The sequence below is a fragment of the Tenrec ecaudatus genome, chromosome 13 (assembly GCF_050624435.1).
Source record: "Tenrec ecaudatus isolate mTenEca1 chromosome 13, mTenEca1.hap1, whole genome shotgun sequence".
Classification (NCBI taxonomy): domain Eukaryota; kingdom Metazoa; phylum Chordata; class Mammalia; order Afrosoricida; family Tenrecidae; genus Tenrec; species Tenrec ecaudatus.
The window spans coordinates 80,313,920-80,334,881 of NC_134542.1; the positions used below are offsets into that span (position 1 = coordinate 80,313,920).

General features: G+C 39.0%; 1 protein-coding gene across 10 annotated transcripts in view; it reads left to right on the top strand.

The window, feature by feature from the left end:
* BAZ2B (bromodomain adjacent to zinc finger domain 2B) overlaps positions 1-20,962 on the top strand; it is a 388,953-nt gene that overhangs the window by 316,663 nt on the left and 51,328 nt on the right. For all 10 annotated transcript variants that reach the window (XM_075529673.1, XM_075529679.1, XM_075529678.1 and 7 more), the window contains 4 exons: positions 11,043-11,253; positions 15,954-16,046; positions 16,145-16,206; positions 19,779-19,844. In XM_075529673.1, the coding sequence (XP_075385788.1) occupies positions 11,043-11,253; positions 15,954-16,046; positions 16,145-16,206; positions 19,779-19,844 (432 nt within the window). The remainder of the gene's footprint in view (positions 1-11,042; positions 11,254-15,953; positions 16,047-16,144; positions 16,207-19,778; positions 19,845-20,962) is intronic.

The following is a 20,962-nucleotide window of genomic DNA, read 5'->3' on the forward strand; positions in this document are numbered from 1 at the left end:
TGCTAAAAGAAGGTCTAGCCGAGTCTACTTCTGACTTTGAACCACATAAAGATGTATTTTCACACAAGTCACTCAGATGCTGCATACAATTTTGCCAGCCAAAAATTAAACGTCTTGCCCTTATGAAAATACCTTGGGAAAGGATGCAGCTGGCAAAACCGTATTGCATGCTCGTTATTTGTGTGAAAATACAGTAAGACTCCCTATCCCCGCAATTCCTTTGTCGACCATATAAACACAACATACACTGCCAGTCTCATAGGACGGTGAGATCCCCACTGCCATGGAGCCATTTCAGAGGTCGCAGCCCTGGTGGACAGATTCGCCGGGCTTCCGAGGCTGTGAACCGCACAGAAGCAGACGGTCTTAACACTCTCCTGCCAGGTGACTCAGGCCTCGAGTCACGGAGCTTAAGGTTAGCAGGCCATTGCTTAATGCATCACACCACCAGTGCTCCTTCTGTTACAGTGGAAATGAGGTTGATGATGTACATAACACGCTCAACCATCTCAAGTGGACGTTTTATTTTTTGGCTTGCGCCACCTCTTTCCACCTCCATTTACTGCTCAAAAAGACATTTTCCTGACATTTGCCATTATGGAAAGGCCATCTGCAGTCTGTAGGAGATGGTTCTGGGGGCTCAGAAATTAAGGGAATTTCTCAAGGTCACACAGTGCCAATAAGGCAGAAGCATGACTGAGCCTGAGAGGTTTCTGGGTAAGAAAGAAAGTTTGGCATGTTTGTTTTGCATACATCGCGCGCACACACACACACACACACACGCACGCACACTTTGTTGCTATTGTTCATGTTTATAAGAAGCAAGTTGAGTCCAAATCCACCTGTTTTCACTGGTACTTCTAAAATACAGAAATGCATTTATCTGAGGTTTAGCCTTCTTCCAGAAATGTATTCTAGGATGTTTCTTTTATACATTAAAAACAAAATTTTTGGACTCAAAATAAAGCTGATATTAAATAGGTTCTCAGAATTTTAATGAGAAACTATAGTTCCTACATATTCTGTATTAACTCTAGTTCAAAATATAATCATTAAAAGATAATATATTCTATAAAAATTCTTCTCAGTTTTTAATTTGGGGGTTGTATTATTAAACCCTTACTTAAATATGCCAAAAATACCATTATTTTTGTAAGTTTAATAAACTTGTTCTGAAAGGAAAGCTAATTGCTCTTCAATACATAAAGGAACGTTGGCTTTTATCAGCGATAATTAGACTTAATCTATAAAGTCTCATTAGGCAAAGCAAAATATTCTTTGACATCCATTCACTTTCTATTAAACATAATCAGGGTTTTTTAAAATGCATATTATCTTGTTGGGAGGTCAAAACCAATCAAAGAAAATATGATAAAATACTAAATCTCGGCTACTTAAGCTCCCAATATAGAGCCTGCTGGCGAAAACATTAGCAGTTTTGAGAGCGCTGTTCTCATTGAAAATATTAGTGTGTTGGGTTCATTGCAGGATATTCTTAGGGGATGACAGGTAAAAGGTAAGTAATCTAAGAACGTGTTTTCGTCCATTAGAAATGCATATGAGTGCATAACCGTATTTGTGAAGCCATTTGTGCCCTCCCTCTGTGAGTAATGTAAGTAATGAATTAAAAATGTCTGTAGTTGTTTAGTAATTTCATTTCTAGGAAAATGAACATCAAGGTGGTGTACTTTTGTTTGTTAACAGTGATCTGTAGTTATCTGGTTGGCTTCCATTTTGAGGCCCTGCAAAATTGGGTTGGGAACAAAGCTAACATTCCCGTGAATGGTGCTTCTTATGTGTGTGCAGTATGCCTGCCTCTGTACAAGTTCTGTAAATGGCATGAGGGCTAATTTGTAAGTAAACAAAGCCATTTAAGCTTCCACATTAAAAGGCTGGAGGGAAATGTGTGAAAGTTTAATAATGCACGTAACGGTTTGGGTACAAAGGTGGTTTTCTTCCATTCTCTTGCTTTGTTCACATTTTCTGAAACTTGTTTGCTATACTACTGTAGCAAACAACCACTTCTATTTTAAAAATAAATAACTTCCACTTACTGCTACTGTTTCCCATGCTACATATATTTGCTTTTGGTGACTAAGAGCAAATGCATATTAGTATTCAAAATTACCCCCTAATAAAACATTCGGCTTGAACAGTATATTTTTTCTGTCAAACTTTTCTGTTTTTTCTTAAAGCTGAACAAAGACATGCCCAGTTGGTTCTGTGAGAGTTATTATAGTGAACACATTTTTAAATTACAGCAGGGTTATTTAAAAGCTGTACATTTTAAACACGAAACTTAGGAGATAATTTTGTCTTTGGTGGAGACACAGGCAGTGGAGTGCAAGAGCTATTATGTTGAACAGGGTAATGTTTTTGACTGTAGGTATTTCTGGCCTTGAGATGGTGATAATACATGGATTTATTAATAACAAATCCTTGTTGAAAACATTGAATAAATTTGTATAACACAATCAGATGGTAGGTATGAGAGTTCACATTTATTGAAACTTAAGTAGCTGTATTGTTAATGGAAAGAAAGACAATAACCTAATTATTATCTGTAAAACAAGAAATAAAAAAAGCCCTTAATTCAAGTAAATAGCTAGGGTTGACAAAAGAAATGGGGGGAAAAAACCAATATAGTTATCTTCTCACTTTGGTCTTCAAGTGGCAAAAGACCATTTGTCACATTAGCTACCTGTCAGCCTCTATCTGTTGTTAAATATCTAGCACTTCCCACTTGCTGCTTCTATGAGATCCAGGATTAAGAGGTGCTAAGCTGCATAGAATGAAACAGACCGTAATGCTCTTTATAGGCTCTGGCTACTTTTGATTAACTGCCTAAACTTTTTTGAAGAGGGTATAAAAGAGATTTCTTATAAATTCTGCTACATTGAGTTTTACAGAACTGTTGAGCTTACTGTTTGTCATTATTTTCATGTTGTTTTGTTTTTGTTTGCCAGAATAGTAGAAATTAATGCTTGACTGGAAGCATTTTGCTATATGTTGTTGCTAGGTGCTACTGATTTCCAGCGCCTCACAACCCCATGCAACGGAGTAGATCTGATTGCCCGTGGGGTTTTCTTGGACGTGATGTTTATGGAAGGCCCACCACCAGGTCTTCCTTCCACAGGGCTCCTAGGTACCATCAGCCTTTCAGATAGCACCCAAATGCTTAACCTTTGATGAATATTAAATAGAGTTCACTTTATTGACTCAAATGTGATATTTAGATCAAAAGAATTCACATTTCTCTTTAAAAAAAGAGATCAAATATATGACCTACTTTGAAAGTGATTTTTTTTGTTTCATTTTGTTTTATGTGAGCTATAGAAACAAGACACTTAAAAAGTAATATTACAATAAAGTTTCTCGGTTGTTTGGATGTTGTTTTGTTCTGTCTTTTTCCCAGGAAACCCCCAAGTCTGCCTTGAGAGTATTTAATGGCTATGATATTTGGTGTGGGTGCGGAGAGTCTTGGGAAAGGTTAAAAGTGATTCTGAAAATACAGCTTTTCTCTGAGATTTCTACTCATCATTTAAAAAAGATATTTCTACTTATAATGGCACAAAGTCATGAGAAAAGTAAAATATTTACCATTGTTATCGAGAAGCCCTTTTCAGGAAATATTTCTGACAAATATTTAATATGCCAGGCATTCTTTTTCCAAATAAATTTTCTGTAAAAGCATTTTCTAAGGAAGTGAAAATGAAAGCCTGCCTCTGAGCGAAACCTCTTCTTACTAGGGACACTGGAGAGGAGGGCAGGAGGACTGGAAACCACCACTGGCTTAGAAAAAACTTATTTTCTGGACACAAGGCACAATGCTACCCCACTAAAAACAGGGTTTTGTTAATAAAGCATAATGGGGGTGGGTATTTGATGATAGGCAGGCAACCAGCAGTCTCTGGCACAATTGAAATGCTGGTAATTATTTCAAATATGTGAAGAACAAAAGATTGAGCGTCAGCAACCAAAGTTCTAAGTCAGCTCTGCTGTTAACTGCCACACCTAATGCAAAGTAGCTGTCCACACATATGGACACAGAGAACAGGAGTGACCAGTACTAGAAACGGCTAAATCTGGAAATTTATGTCACTAATCTACCAGGTAGGACTTTTGATGGCTAGGCAAGGCCTATACTAAGAGGTCAGCTCTATGAATTAAGGTGTAGTCCTCAGGAGGTATCAAAAACTGTCATTCTTAGCGGGTAGCCTGATGAGATTAGCTACAAAGTCAGTATGTACCATACCTAATTTTCTCAACTGCCTCTAATAGATGCCTATCCCTACACCTACCCAACCCCCAGGATAACTCTTCTTCCTCTTTCTTATTTTAAAATACTAATATGGTAGCAAAAACTTAATTGACTAGAGTAGTTTAAGAATCCCTGATGCTCAAAAACGTGTATCTTTCATGACCTACTTCTGGTCAATTAAAATAGACTTAATACTAAACTGTAAAATAGGTATAAGAAAGTTCATCAAAATTCTGATTTTTTTCATAATATTGACTTTAATGTTTTCCTTAATATATGAAATAGCAAATTCCATGTAAAATATTTGATTCCTTAAGTATATTACTTTGAAAACCTGAGGTCTACTTATCTAGGCCTTAATTCCCTCATCTGCATTATGAACTATGTACATTTGGAGGTCTTTATGATTGTCTTCCTTTTATATTAAAGTTTTAACATGAGTGAAGGATTGTGAAAGCACCATTTCAAGGGGAAAGATTGTAAAACATCAACTTTATTTCTAAAGTTATGCTACAGTTAAAACTTACTGAAAATCATTTAACCAACTTTGCAAATGATCGATTCATTGAATGACTAACAGGCCTAAAATTGTCAGAAAAAATATCTTAATCCAGATTGAAATCACTCACTGCAACTATTTCCAAAGGTAAGGACTGGGGTCGATGAAATCTTAATCCAGAAAAATATGAATAAGAAAGTTCATTCATTCACAGATTTAACATTGACACTGGGCATCTCAAATGATAACATAGGAAATGATTTTAAAGGCCATCGTCAAAAAGCGAACATTGCTTACTCATCAACTTTGACTCATAGGGACTTTATAGGACAGAGTGAAACTGCCCCGTGGGCTTTCCAAGGTCGTAACCTTGACCAGAAGGCAGCTGTCACCTCTTGTGCAGAATGGCTGGGCTTAAATCATCCACCTTTCCCTTGGTAGCCACCACTAGGGCACCTCCATTTGATGGCACGTGACTGCAAATCCATAGTAAAAGTGTTGCAGTAAGTCTTGGAGATCCGAAAGCTTAAGCATAAAAACATAAATGTCTCCTCGGGAACTTGGCAAGTACATCATTTAGTGACTTAGTTGGCAGTTGGTGGACTGGTAGCAGTTGACTTCATTTACTCATATACTGCTTTACCTTAAAAAAAAATCCATTCTCTTCTCTGCTGTCCCTCTCCCAGGGAAGAGGTCACGGGAAGGGAAACTCCGGATAGGGCAAGATATGACAAAACAACGATGTATAAATTACCAAGGGCATATGAGGGAGGGGGGAATGGGGAGGGAGGGGGGGGGGAAGAGGACCTGATGCAAGGGGCTTAAGTAGAGAGCAAATGCCTTGAGAATGATTGGGGCAGGGAATGTATGGATGTGCTTTATACAATTGGTGTATGTATATGTATGGATTGTGGTAAGAGTTGTATGAGTCCCTAATAAAATGTAAAAGAAGAAAAGAGAAAAAAATGATTAGGGCAAAGACTGTACAGATGTGCTTTATACAATTGATGTATGTATATGCATGAACTGTGAAAAGAATTGTATGAGCCCCAATAAATTGTTAAAATTAAAAAAAAAAGTCCATTTACAGATTAAAAACAAAAACATTCCAAGACATAAGAGTGAAGCAAGACTGAGACTTGACAGCCTATTATTAAGACCAAACCATGTGACCAAGTAAACCACAAATAGACTCTAGATTTATAGTGAAATTTGGGAAACCCAGTTACTTAGACAATTCACTTGCTTATAAGATAATCCTCCACCTTTCTGTTTTCACTGAGATCTCCTTCCCTCACGCCACGCCGTCTCCAATCCCAGTCGCTTGGTCTCTAGAAATCCCTTCCTTGTCCTGCACGCACTCCTCCCAGGTTTTCATCAACACTCTTGGCTTATGTGGGGAGCCTAGTGCATCCTATTCACTTTCATTGCCTCTTCACATCCATCCCTACTCTCAGGAGAGTCCTTTGATCACCTACATTAAGAGAGTTTGACTGCAAGTTTTTGTGAAGAACTGTTGGTTCTTTCCCTGTTACTCACCTGTAGATAATGTTACGCAAAGTGTCGCAACCAATATTTCTGTAATAGAAGCTCCTGTTAATAAGGCACACAGCCTTTCAGAATACTTTCAATTATGTCATTCATTTACCTTATTTGGTTCAGTCTTCTGAAATAAAACATGAATTCTTTTATTCTCTCAAGTGAATATATTGTTGGCCAAGGAATAAATTAGAAACTCTTGGAAGCAGAAACTATATAGATAGAACAGACTTAGTAGAGAGCATCTATTATATTTTTATCCACATTTAAAATTCTTTTCTTAGTCACAAGATTATTTTTTAGGGCCTATTTACTATGTCTTCAAAATAGGGTTGCTATTTGTTAGACTTGACTTGATGGCAGCAAGGATTTTTTTGTTAGTAGAAATTGAGGGGGAAAATTAATAAATTAACTCTGATATTTATTTCATCGATAACAGCAAATATTGTGTGAATCAGTTATATAAATTGTATTGCTTTCTTGATGAAGAGTTTATTAAATAATAACTACTTTATTTTCCATAATCCTTTTAAAGCCACAATTCTTTTGGCTGTTCGGTGAATTAAAGCTGTAATAAAAGCTTCAACTTTCCCCAACCATCCTTTTCTAATTTTCAATACCCTACGACTCAGAAAACATTACATCTAACTCAATATATGCAATTCCCTTTGATGGTATTTTCCAAATGCCCAGGGCAAAAAACTGTAAATGATAATGTCACCGTTTGTGTGGTAAGTTTAGGGGCATTGAAATGGTCGTCTACTCCCTTTCTGACACAGGTATGTTTTCCTAGCATGATAAGACACAAATACATAAAATTATATCTGGATAAAAGAAGTTGATAGAGCCCTTTAAATCTTTTCCAAAAATTGATTTTTGTATTAATAAGATACTTTGAAACCCGAATGCAGATTCAGTTACAGACTCTTTTATGAGTCTCTCTGCTGCTCCAAGTGTCACAAATGTGACTTTTTTATTTTCCAATTTATGTGATGCATGTTGCCTTTCTGCCTGTGAGTATAATAGAAAAATGAAAACTGAAAGTCTTCAAAAGCTTCCCATGCTGGTGAACATAAAAATGTATTGATGGCTTCTTTCTTAGTGGTTTATAGCCTAAACATGCAGGTGCTATAACTATTGCTCCTCTTGACATAATTTTGAAATCTCATTTCAAAATTCTCATTTTTCTTAGAATTTTAAAATTATTTTAGTTTGAGAATTACTGAAAGGGCTTGATAAAGTATTTTTAACATACAGAAATGTAACTGTGTGTACTCGTTTTTCATCTATTTATTTTTACGGACAATTCTTCCTTGTCATAACCTTGGCTGTGCTTTTATGACTGAATATTTTCATCAGTCACTTTTCAAGTCTAAGAACAACTTTATAACACCAATTAGGTCTGTATAGTGGTTGAAGCCTCGGTTTTAAGATGAGACAGTCCGGAGTCTGAATGACAGCTCTATACCATTGCTAGTGCTATACCTGAGACAAATCGTTTCCCTTCACTGTGTGTGGATTTCCTCGATGGCAATGTCAGGACAATAAAAGCTACCTTATGAAGTGGAGTACTTGTGAAGATCACGGTATATCATTTATCCAAAGTGCGTGGAACATACTGAGATTACCTTTATCCATTTTAGTAGCATGAACAGTATTTGTATTTTTGTCCCTTTTTCATGGAAATAGTCATAGACGCATAGTGATTAGAAAAGACAGCATGAAATACGGCTCAAGAAATCTGTACTGCTTTGGTTGTCTCTGCTGGTCCAAAGGAAATTCCTAGTTCAATGTTCTTTTTAGAGAAAAGCATATTTAACAGATTTTTATACCTACCCTTTACATCAAAGGACTTAACTGTATAAACATATATATGACTATAATTAAAAATTATTTTAAAGGAACACCTCTACTATATGTGAACTTATTATTTTGGATGGTAAATCATGGACTATAACATGTATTTATATTGATTGATATATGCAATAGATAATAATTAGATGATGTCTACATACAGAACAGTTCATTTACTGTATAAAACATGAGTATTATGTTTGTGGGTATGGTAATAATTTTTTTTTTTGGTAAGCATTAATACTAAACTAGTTCCAAGGAACTAGTTTGAAGATTGAAGAAAATCCCCAAAGTCCAGCTCTTCCCACATGTTAAGTCTGTTTCATTCCCCACCTCCCTGGAGGATATTCCCTCACGTGGTTTCTGTGAAATCACTACAGGGTCCCACGGAAATTCCTGGAAGTTGGAGGCAATGTCTCAGGTGCTGGTGGATGCTGCTCAGTCCAAACTCCAAAGGTCAGGCAGGGCTATGCTAGATGCTAGGTCCAGAAGACCATGCTAGTGATGAGATTACACCCCCTGCTGCTTGGTGGGCTCGTTTTATACGCAGCAAGGTGACATTACAGGGAAGCCTGTTCACAACACTTAGCGGTGAATCCTATCAGTATCTTCCCCCACCTTCTTAGCAGACCCATGCAGGGAAGGTCCTTGAGTTAGAATTATGTGGTGCAATCAAACTAACATGTAACCCCCTCACCCAAATCATAGTAGTCTTTTCCACCCCTGGACTGTATCATATTTATGCACATATGACTTGGAGGCTCTAGCAGGATGTCTCCAGTTGGCATTGGCTTCCTCCTAAATCTTAATCAACCAGACTTTTTTTTCCAGGCCACTGTCCTCTCAGCTGTAGCACATCATTCCATGCAAACACTACAAGTAACGGTAACCAAGGTAACCGTTAAACAAAGAGTGTGGTACCATTCACACCCTCTCCTAAGCTCAGATCTTAATCTTTCTCTTATTGTTCCTTAGCAGATAATGCCTCACAAAATGGGACAGCCATTTGGGATCCAGAATTAAATCACATAAGGGATTGTGGTTCTAAGGACGATATTAATTAAGTATAACTTCATGTGTGCCTCATTCAGGAAACTAATGGAAATGTTAAGTATATATGCAGGTAGACAAGGTAATAGAATACACCTAGTGGTGCTTCTGTGGTAGATTCTTACCTACCATGAAGGAGACCGCGTTTGATTCCCATCCAGCCCACATGTAGTGACCACTCATCCATCCATGGAGGCCTATGTGTTGACGTGATGCTAAACAGATTTCAGCGTAGTTTTTGTTGTAATTATGGAGACGGACTGAAAATCAGCTCATATAACGTTCACGGCTTGCAGAGGTCTTCCCATCTTGCATAGGGAATCAGAACCCAACAAAGACACCTTGTAGGGAATCAGAAGTCAACACCAGCTCAACAAGAACAGAACCCAACAAAGACACCTTCCTCAGAAGGTTAGGAAGGTTACAGTGACTCTGTGTGGGCGGTTCCTGTGATTTCTCTAAAGCCTATTATGTGATCATTCTCGCAGAATGATCACGGGGCCTTAATAGGAAGAGATTTTAGGAAAATTGGTGAGAGAAAAAAAAGGCCAGAATAGTTGTACCAAGGAATTTTTCCCCCTCGATCTGAACAATCAGCATATTCATTCTTGAACAGTAGTCTGTCTTAGGAGAATTTCCTTGTGAAATCTTACCCTATTCACCCTACAGCTAATCTTGCCCCTTCAGACTTTTTTACCCCCAAAATTCAAAGAGCAGTTGAGAAGGAGCACAACTAGAGTCCCTAGAGGATGCCAAAAGTGCTACTTTGATGTGTAAATAGAAAGAGTGTAGAATTCTCCTATGTTGGAGAAACACAGGCATTGTCTTCAGAAGTGGGTAGACCTTGATGGAGGATATATCAATAGACAACAACTTGACATTTGCATAGTTTTCTTTAGTAAAAATTTCTGTGATTTTGTAGCAGTGCTTTTTGACTCACCCTTATGAGATCTCAACATTGGGATTGTTTGCTCTTTTTTTTTAATCCTTTTATTAGGGGCTCATACAACTCTTATCACAATCCATACATACATCAATTGTATAATGCACACTTGTACATTCATTGCCCTCATCATTCTCAAAACATTTGCTCTCCACCTAAGGCCCTGGTATCAGCTCCTCATTTTTCCCCTCCCTCCCCGCTCCCCTGCTCTATCTCTTAAGACTTCTTTAATTGCTCCCATTATTTTTTACTTAAAATATATTTGGTGAAGAACCAAGACCATTCATAGAATTTTCCACTGACTGGATTTTGCTACATGCTTTATTTAACCTACTCTACTCACTCTTTTTCCTGTGAAGTATATATATTATGATAGTTGAGCCTAAAGGCTTGATAAAATTCAGGTTTCGTTGTTTGGGAAGCAGCACTGCTTTATAAATGATGGGATGTGCCTCAAGGAAGCTGTCCAATTTCTTCCTTTTGGCTGATGTAGTCGGTCAGTCAAACTTGGTGCTTCAATCCATTCATTCATTGAGTATTGCAAAATTCAGATAGTCTTTTTTTTTTCATTTATTAGCAGTGGTACATATATAAAGAGAAACTTCTGCTCATCTGTAATTTGGATAGCCTACCTATTGCAGGTGATCATAAGAATTGTCCATACAGGTATATGTATTGAGGTATATGAAGGGGCTTCAGAAGTTTTGTGGAAAAATTCCATTTTGTCATGAAGCTTTTGAATCTGTCATACATGTAGGCATTCACACCAAGAATATGAGCAATTCTGAATCGATATTTATTAACTTCCTGAGGTTTGTGCCATTCTTTAAAATATGTGCCGTTTTTGCATACTCTCAAGTTTATTTGTTCATGTTTTGATCAAATATTAATTCAAGGGAATGCAGTGGTGTCTTTTGAAAGAAGAGGATGTCATTCCTCGCATCAGGGCCATGGACGGCCGTAGAGGAAGACCCCCAAATCCAGACAGGCAGCGAGCAAGAGAGGAAGCAAGACTGCGTCGTCGGAAGGGTCGGCCCCCGAATGTGGGAAATGCCGAATTCCTGGACAACACGGATGCCAAACTGCTCAGAAAACTGCAAGCTCAAGGTTAGAACATATATAATAGTCACTGATTTTAGAAAAAAGGACTACCATATGTGCTCATGTATAGGCCGACTTTTTCAGCACATTTTTAATGCTTTTTTTGTGGAAAAATTTGGTGCCTCGGCTGATACTAGGGTTGGTTTGTACTCAAGTATGTACAGTATGTGTTTTACTTAAGACTGCTTGCCGTTGTTTTTGATTTCTGAAAAGTGGACATTGGGGTTAAAATACAAAGAAATTAGGGTTTCCCACTGGTAACTGGCGTTCTTTGGTTATATATTCTCCTTTCAAGAACCATGATCATAAACACACCCTGTCCTGTTTAGCTAGAAGTATAAAACTGGTGTTACAGATTAAATTATGTCCTCCCCCAAATATGTGTTCTAAGTCCTAACCTCTGTGCCTGTGGTTATTACCCTGTTTGGGCACGGCGATTATAATCCTGTTTGCTGATTGTGTTTGTTATGTTTATCGGGCAGTGTAGTGTATATTCGAGTCTATTTTTTTTGAGATATTAAATTCAGATACAAAATAGCAAGGGAGCCTTGGTGGTGATGTGGTTATGTGTTGGGCTGCTAACCGCAAGGTCAGCAGTACAAAACCACCAGCCACTGAGGGAGAAAGACAGCACCGCACTTTCTACTCCTATAAAGAGGTGAAGTCTCAGAAACACTCGGGGGGGTGGGGCAATTCTACCCTGCCCTATACGGTCTCTATACGAGTCAGAATCGACTCGATGACAGTGCGTTTGGGTTTAGCAAGGAGAACGGTGGCAAAGAAAGATGGCAGCCTCATGAAGGATGTCCCAGAGCAGAGTCTCAAAACAGACGAGCAACCTCGTCTAGGGCTAACGGAGAAAGCTTGTTGGTGGCCAGGCGTCAAACTGTAGGTTACTAAACCATGAGAAAATACATTTCTGTTTGCTACAGCCATCCATTTAGGATATTTCTGTCATACCCGCACTAGATAACTAAGACAGAATTTGGTTCCAGAAGAGTGATGCATTACACAAAGAGATAGCTAAAATGGAGAAGTGGTTTTAGAGCCAAGTCACAGATAGACACTGGGAAGTTTTAAGATGCCTTAGAATAGGAGCTTTGGTGGTACCGTGGGTTAAAGATAAGACTTCTAGCCTGAAGTTTAAATCCACCAGCCACTCCACAGAAGAAAGATGGAGTACTGTGCTACTGTAAAGATTTATAGCCATGGAAACCTCAGGGAGCAATTCGGCTTTGACACACAACTCTAGGGTCATCATTGTGTTGTCTTAGTTAACGCCATTTTACTTCTACAGAGAACACACAGACAAAGCTCATGCCTAAAGGGTTGGTTAAGGAAGGCAACAAGTTGAAATGCTAGTGAGAAATGCCCAGGAAAATTGTTTATCGGGACACGTTACAAAATTCGTTCAGATCTGCTAATAAATGCCCAAAGGGACATCCCGCTCCACTATAAACCTTAACCCCAAAGTATTCAGCTCAAGCCCCTTGGGTCGGCAAGCCAAACTCCCTCAATTAAGTGTCCAGAGACACCCCACACCCGTAAGCCTCAGTCTGAAGGCACTCTGCTCTACTACCATGTGCCAGCTTCCCCAATTGAGGGCCCAGAGGCACACCACTTCCCAAGCCAGTTTCTGGCACAAAAGCACTCAACTTGCTCTAAAGGCTGGGAAGTCTGCCCACTCTATCCCGTGCTCTGGTTCCTCTCACGTTGTACCTGCCACCTGAATCCAGGAGGTGCACTATGCAGACATCTCGGGTCCAGAGGAACCCGGCATTCCTGGGTCTTGCTGATAATGAGATCGCTCCTCCTGCTTCTCAGGGGCTCATTTTACACACAGCAGGATTGCACACCAGGAAATCGTGTTCACAGTAGCTCCCAGGTGAGTCCTATCAGTGTCTTTCCCCACCTTCCTACCCAGACCCGTGCAGGCGGAGGTCATTTGGTGGGAGTTAGAGACTGGGGAGAAGAACCACATTAAATAATTTGCTTCCCCTGCCAATTAGGAATCAGAATCAAGTTGCACCTAGCAATGGGTTTACATGATGTTACCGTGGGTCAGAACCAACTTTATAGCAATTGGTAATTGGTATAGCCTTCTAATATTGAAATTATCAGAAGATTAGAAATGTACTTTAATCGCCGGTCCTATTTTATCATTCATCAGTGCTGCCAGTTTACTGGACAAAATTTGACCCTTTAACATCATACACACCCCTGTTTTTTGTTGTTGTGTTTAAATAAATCATTTTATTGGGGCTCATACAACTCTTTTTTTTAAAACACTTTATTAGGGGCTCATACAACTCTTATCACAATCCATACATATACATACATCAATTATCATACAACTCTTACCACAATCCATACATACATCAATTGAGTAAAGCACCCTTATACATTCGTTGCCCTCATCATTCTCAAAATTCGTCTTCCACTTGGGTTCCATGGAATCAGCTCGTTTTCCTTTTTTCCCTCCCCCTCCAGTCCTGCTCCCCCTTCCCTCATGAACTCTTAATAATTTATAAATTATTATTTTATCTTCTGCCCGGCGTCTCCCCTCACCCACTTTCCCACTGCCCATCCCCCAGAGAGGAGGTTACATGTAGATCTCCAAAATCAGTTCCCCCTTTCTACACCCCCTTCCCTCCCAGTGTCGCCACTCTCACCGCTGGTCCTGACACACCCCTGTTTTAAAGCCTTTAAAGAACTCTGTAAGGAGCTTTGCTTCAGCTGTCCTTGGACAAAGTATTAAGTTCTCAGCTGAAAATCCTCTCACGGCATGCAGAGACAGTTAGTTTATCAACTGTGGAGTTCAGAAAGATGGAGTCCGTCCTGGCTCTCCTACTTAATCTCTCTGGTCATGAGTTAGTTTACTTCTAAGCTGAGCACACGATTACCTCTTTCATGAGGCTGTTGTGGAAATTAAACAAGGTCATGTAAATTTAACCCAACAGTACCTGGATTCAATAAATTGTAAAAAATTGTTAATAAAGATCGGGTTTCTAAGGTCCTTATTGATTAGTCTGTTGGGTTCCTTAAAACTCTGTTATTGCTGAAAAGTGGGCTTTTTAAAAATGAGTGTCAGTGACCTTAGGGCAGACACTTTCAGAGGTCGGAGCACTCTGTCCAAATTTGCCAGCAGGAGAAAACAATGACGTTGCACGACTTTCGTATCTGGTACCTGCTAGGACAGTAATGCAGGGGTGAAAAGGAAGACAGACACAACACCTTAGTGGCACACAGCATTAAGCATTAATTGCATCTGCAGAGGAATCAATTGACGATGGTTCGACAACCTTGCTCATACTGGCTGCATTTCTTTACCTGTGTGAGCTCAGCTAGTTGAGGAGTCTCAAGCGTGTCCGCATAGTACAGGCAAGACAAGAGCACCAGTGTGTTTTCAAACCTCTAGTGGTGTCACAAGGAGTCCTGGAGGCCTAACAGTTAAGAGCTCCACTGCTAACTGAAAGGCCAGCTGTTTGAACCCACCAGCAGCTGCACAGAAGGTGAGATGTGCTTCCATAAAGATTACCGCCCAGCAATTCCAGGGGCAGTCCTGCTGTCGGGTGGGGTTGCTGTGAGCCGGTGTTGACTGTGGCACACACACTTACATCACGTCTTCCTGGCCAGAGGACATCAAGTGGCAGAATTAAGAATCAAAACCCAAAACCAACCTCACTGCCATTGAGTCAGTTCCAACTCATAGCAATCCTATAGGACAGGGCAGTCCTGCCCTTATGGGTTACCAAGACGATAACTCTATTCAGGAGTGGAAAGCCTCCACTTTCTCACAAAGACCAGCTGGTGGTTTCAAACTTCTGACCTTGTACTTAGCAGCCCAATGCCTAACCACTATGCCACCAGGGCTCCTCAAATTCAGAATTAAGGAAGGGAGGTGTATTACACCTTGAAGAGGAGGGAGCTACAAAGTTGCCTAACAAATGGCCAAGATACAGAGAGGAATGAGGAATTTGGCTGGTAATTATGTTGTCTGCTCCAGTTTCTTAGGTTAATCTTTGAAAATTATGAGAGCCAGGTTATCCTGAAATCTCATTTGACGCTTCTTCTGCATCCTTTATATGTAGAGGGTTTAGTCTCTTTTCTTCCAAACTGAAGCTGTTAGATGTAGGACCACTGTCATGGGTCTAAAAACAAAACAAACCTCACTGCTCTCGTTTCCAACTGCTAGTGACCCTGCCCGTTAGCAGCTCATTGCCATTGCCGTTGGTCCAGCTGGCTTACATATTAAATTTGGGAGGATTTGTCTTTGTTTCATTGGAGGGAGGGGTGCTTTCTCTTTTTTATATATTATGTAATTCTTAGAATTAGCAGCTGCTTTCCATCCTTACCAAGGATTATACAAACTGTGAAAAGAGTCATTTTACTGTCGCGTGCCCATGCACGCAGGTTGAAGAGAGCATCGTGTGTGTGTGTGTATGTGTGTGTGTGTGTTCGTGTGTGTGTGTGTGTGTGTGTGTGTGTGTGCACAGCAGCATACTTGATGAGCTGCTGGTTTGGGAATTTCTAAGAGAAATGAACGTGGCATTTTCTGCCACACCGCTCTCTGCTTGTCTAAGATTCGGCGAATTTCTTCTCTGTCTTCTTCTTCACGATGGAACTTACGCCACACATCAGTTGCTTTTAAGTCAGTGGCTGTAGAGACTGGTTCATAATGCTTTGTGAAATGTTGTGTTTTTCAGAAATAGCTAGGCAAGCAGCACAAATAAAACTTTTGCGAAAACTTCAAAAACAGGAACAGGCTCGGGTTGCCAAAGAAGCAAAAAAGCAGCAAGGTAGGCAAACTTAAAAGACTACAGAAATGTGAACAGTGAATTTGGAAAATTTACGAGAAATTTCTTCTCATATCTGTGCTGTTTTTTTCTCCTCACAGCAATAATGGCTGCTGAGGAGAAGCGAAAACAAAAAGAACAGATAAAGATTATGAAACAGCAGGTAGGTTTCTGCATTAGAACTGACTTCCAAGGCACCAACCTTATTGGAGGGACCTATTTGTATTGGTATATTTTGACATTATTTTTTATTTTCATGTCTTAAATAACTGTATTTCACATTGAGGTATCTCTTTATAGAAAGCTGCTATCTTCCATTAGTTAAAAATTTGCCTCATGCTTTAAAGTGTTTTGCTACCATGTTTTAAAAAAAAGATTAGTAAATGGTTAATTTAAATCTTTTTAATATCCCAGTAGATTTTTATTTCAACGGTTTTATTGGCCTATAATTCAGGCCAGTTTGACTAGGGAAACAAATCCAGTGACACTCATATGTGTAAGATAGAGTTTTATATTGAGAAGTAATTATCCATCACGAAAGCATCCCAGCCCAGTCTAAGTGTTGCCACGTGCCATGACCCAGACTGCGGGAAGATCACTGGCCTGTGGGGTAGTCACGTGGACCCAAGGTTAGTGGAAACTTGGCAGGGCTCCAACAGCTCCAGGGTCAGTGGCAGAGAGAGGGGTGTGGTTCCTTATGAGAAGGCCACACCCCCAAGGATGCTCCATCAGGCTGTGACCTGAAAGACAGGCTGGATATCACTTGTATACATCTTGAAGTTGACATGAAATTATCTACCTACCACAATCCAAATACCATACAGTTTATTGGTATAGATACATTAACAAGGGTTGTGTAGTCATCACCACAGTCAATTTTAGAACAGGCTCTTCATTCTTGTACCCAGCTTCCCACTCTCCCCCAGCCTCCTCTGCCATAACCTAAGGAACTTTTAATCCAGTTACTATCGCTATAGATTTACCTCCCAGCAGACTTTAAATATTAGTTTATATCTTGAACAGCTTTGAAGTTTTATACATCAACATATCAATAAATGAAGGATATTACTTACATGTTCATGTTCATATTTTAGTAACAAAATGTCCACTGTAAGGTATATAAAACATTTTAAATTAAAAACAAAACTCAATGCCATAGAGCCAATTTTTACTCTTCGATACCTGCTGGGCAGAGTCAGACTGCTCCCATGAGTCCCTCAGACTGCACGTCTCGAGAGGAGCTGGCAGCTGCGTTTCCCTCCTATTGAGTGCCTGCTGGGCGAGAACCACCGTCCAGTGCATGAACCACTGTGTCACTAGTTAGTAAAAAAAAAAAAAGTGCTCACTGATTCTGAATGCTTTGGGAGTCATTTAAAAATTACTGTGAAAAAATAAAGAAGCAAATATTATTTTAGCCAACCCAGGGTTTTATGTTTTATAACTCTTATCTATAATCTTTCTCTCCTATGTAGTTTCAAAATTAAATTTAGATAAAGTGAGTAATTTTAAGCTATTATAGGTAAAATATTAAGAAAGAAGGTATTAAACCTCACTCAAGAAGGGAACATGTGAACCCATGTCTGTATACTTAGGTATACAGACGTTTTCATCTTCCATTAGTTAAAATTTTACCTTATTAGCCTTTTAAAAAATTACCATCCTTAAAACACACACACACACACACACCCCACACACACCCCCTCTACCTTTAAACAACAAACCATTGTTCCTGGGCATGAAATAAAATCAGTGTGTTCTATATCGATAGCTGCTAAATAAGTTGATTGGGTTGGATGTGCTGTGATTACCCCAGGTTCCGCCTGATTTGGGCTGATGTTAGTGCCATCAAGGAGTTTCTGACCCATAGCGACTTGATGTACAACGGAACGACACACTGCCCAGTCTTCCACCAGCTCACAGCTGGTCCTATGCCTGAGCCCATTGTTATAGCCACTGTGTCAGTCCATCTTGTCAAAGGCTTTCCTCTTTTTAGCTGCCCTATATTTTGTCAAATAGTATGTCCTTCTCTAGGGACTGGCCCCTCCTGACAATAAGCCCAAGTATGTAAAACAGCATCTCGCCATTGTTGCCTGGAAGGAGCACTCTGGCAGTACTTCTTCCAAGACAGATCAGTTTGGCCTTTTAGCAGTTCATGATATTTTTACTATTCTTGCCAGCACCCAATTCACATGCATTGATTTTTCTTCCGTCTTCTTTATTTAGTGTCCAGCTTCCCACATGCATATGATGCAAGGGAGACTACCAGGGCTTGGGTCAGGCTCACCTTAGTCCTCAAAGTAATGTTCAGTATGCTGAAGTGGTCTGTACAGCAGATTTACCTAATGTCTGGAGAGTCAGCAGAACCCATCAGTGCCTTACATTTCATTTTGAGACCTAAAACATAGAAGTGGCCATATCCTAAATCCACATAGTCCTTGCTGCTCCTTGAAAAAGTACAGCAATCTCAAGGCCCTAAAAGGCTGGTGCAAATGAGCTGCTTTTAGAGATTTATCAAGATACTTATTTTAAAGCTGGCCTTGGAAAACCATCTGATTCATCCCTTCTGGCCAACAAAGTACAGGAAAATCACAGTGCAGACTAAATATACTCACACAGTCCTTTGCTGATGCCATTTTAGCCTCGGCACTGGACCAGAAATACCACCTGATAGCACATTATAGTTTCAAAAGGCACAACTCACACCTGGAAATTGTAGCAGGTATTTTTATATACAACAATATAAAATATGTTGCCTCTGGAAGTTGTTTGAGAAGTCAGTGCGATTTGGACGTAGGGGCATGAGGGTGAGGGGATCATTGGGGTATTTTTGTCACACTGTGCTGGCATCCTCCTCCTCTCAGTGTCGCCTCAGGCCTTTTAGAGGGGTTTGTGAATGTGGGGGTACTAACCGTGTGCTTCATAGCCTAGGAGATAATATTCTTAAGTCAATAGGTAAGGGTTTTTATCAAAATTTGGGTAATCACAAAATTCTAAAACCCAGCCAATAGTCAGGACATGAAGTGGCGCCCTGTGACTAACCCTCGTCAAGGCTGAATTGAAATAAATTCCTGTCTCAGTATTCTTACAGATTGTTCTGAAGTTGGCTTACTCATTTTGAAAAGAGATGTCATAATCTGTTACTCAGCATGTAAAATAAGAAATTATAGTCTAGAAATTTTTGTTAATAATCTATTGCACTTATGTGGTGTTTTTTCCTTTAAAAAGTTTTCAAATGTAATCTCAATGAAAATAAGAGAGGGTAGGGTTAGGGTTAGGAGAAAAAGAAAATAGCGAGGTCAACCATCTCTCCCCAATTTATAGATGAGTAATTACTGTTTGGTGAACGTCATCCAATGACTGTAGCTAACCCAGTGTCAGACATGGGTTTTCTGAATCCTCGTTACGCTGCCCTATATTCCGTTCAAATTGTGGTGATTTTCAGTTTGTTTGTTTTGTAATGTGAGAGATTTATAAAGATTTCCAGCTTATATAAGTTACATCAGCTTGGTTTACCCAGTTTTATATGTTTATTTAGCATGTACTTTACAAATAATGTTGAGAAATTTTATAAACCCATTTATTTGGCATGAAAATATATATATTGTTAAGCTAAATTATTAGACTTGGGAAGCCCTTGGTAGTTCTGTAATTACATTTTTAAATGATTTTATCCCATTTAACATTTTTACCTAGATACTTATTTTATTTCATCTTAAATCATAATTTTTCCTGCAGGAAAAAATTAAGAGAATACAGCAAATCAGAATGGAAAAAGAACTTCGAGCTCAACAAATCCTAGAGGTAGAACTCTTGAACTTAAGATAATAAAAGTAGTAGAGTCATATTTTTTAAGTCCGCCAAATGAAAATTTTGCCTACATATTCTCTCAGTCATCAAAAATAACTTGTAAGAAATTTTCTTTAAATATAATGTATCATGCCCAGTGAGACCTTACCTGGGTCACCCTCATTTAGCAAGCCTATCTAACCCTAGCAATAAAAACCCAGAAAATAAGACAAAGGGAAAGGGAAATTTCTAAGCAACTAATATGGTTGACATACAGTTCATGCAGTTAAACTAACTTACTTTTAGAAAGACGACTAAGGTTTCTAACAAATAATGACTGTCAGGTAGAAATAAAGGTGTACAAAAATAAGCAATAGAAACATGAAAGTAAAATACTAATTTTAGAAAAACAGCTTAACCAGCTTGGAGACCTGGTTTCTAATGCAGCTCTCAGCCCACAGCCGACTAGAACTGAGCTAACAGCAGCAACCAAAAATAACAGCCCAAATTGAACCAGTCAAGGAAAAACTGTAACCAGCATATCTGGGAACTCAAAAGCCTAGCAACCGTCTGCAATCTTTTCGTAGAAAAGCAAGCAATGCCCACATCATAAGAGCCCAAAGGCCTCCATCAATGCAGCTGTGCTGTGTGACTGACGATCAAAACAGCTGCCCGAATCATCGAGAGAAAAGCAAATCATGCTCAGTGCAGTGTATCTATGCAGACATGTCTCCATTTTTTTATCCACGATTGTGAAAATAAACTTTAAAAAAATGAACTTTTAATGTTTAAATTGAGTTTAATGGCTTAGATACTCAGGAGACTTCATCTACTTTCAAAAACACTTCACTCCCCAGGGCCATGGATACTTTTTCCTTTTGGAAATATATGTGTCCTTTTTAAAAAATGATTTCAAATTAGTTTTTGAAAACCCCAAATTGAAAATATTTTCATCCTAAAGTAAATTGGCAATAACCATATGAAACTATTAGATACTTAATGGACTTAAGATGATGAGACTCAAATTTGATATAATGATCTTGATAGTCAAAATGCTTCATGAAAGATTACAGGTTTCCATTCCACGAAAACAAAGCAACAACACCTTTAATAAACTGCAATTTACAGAAATA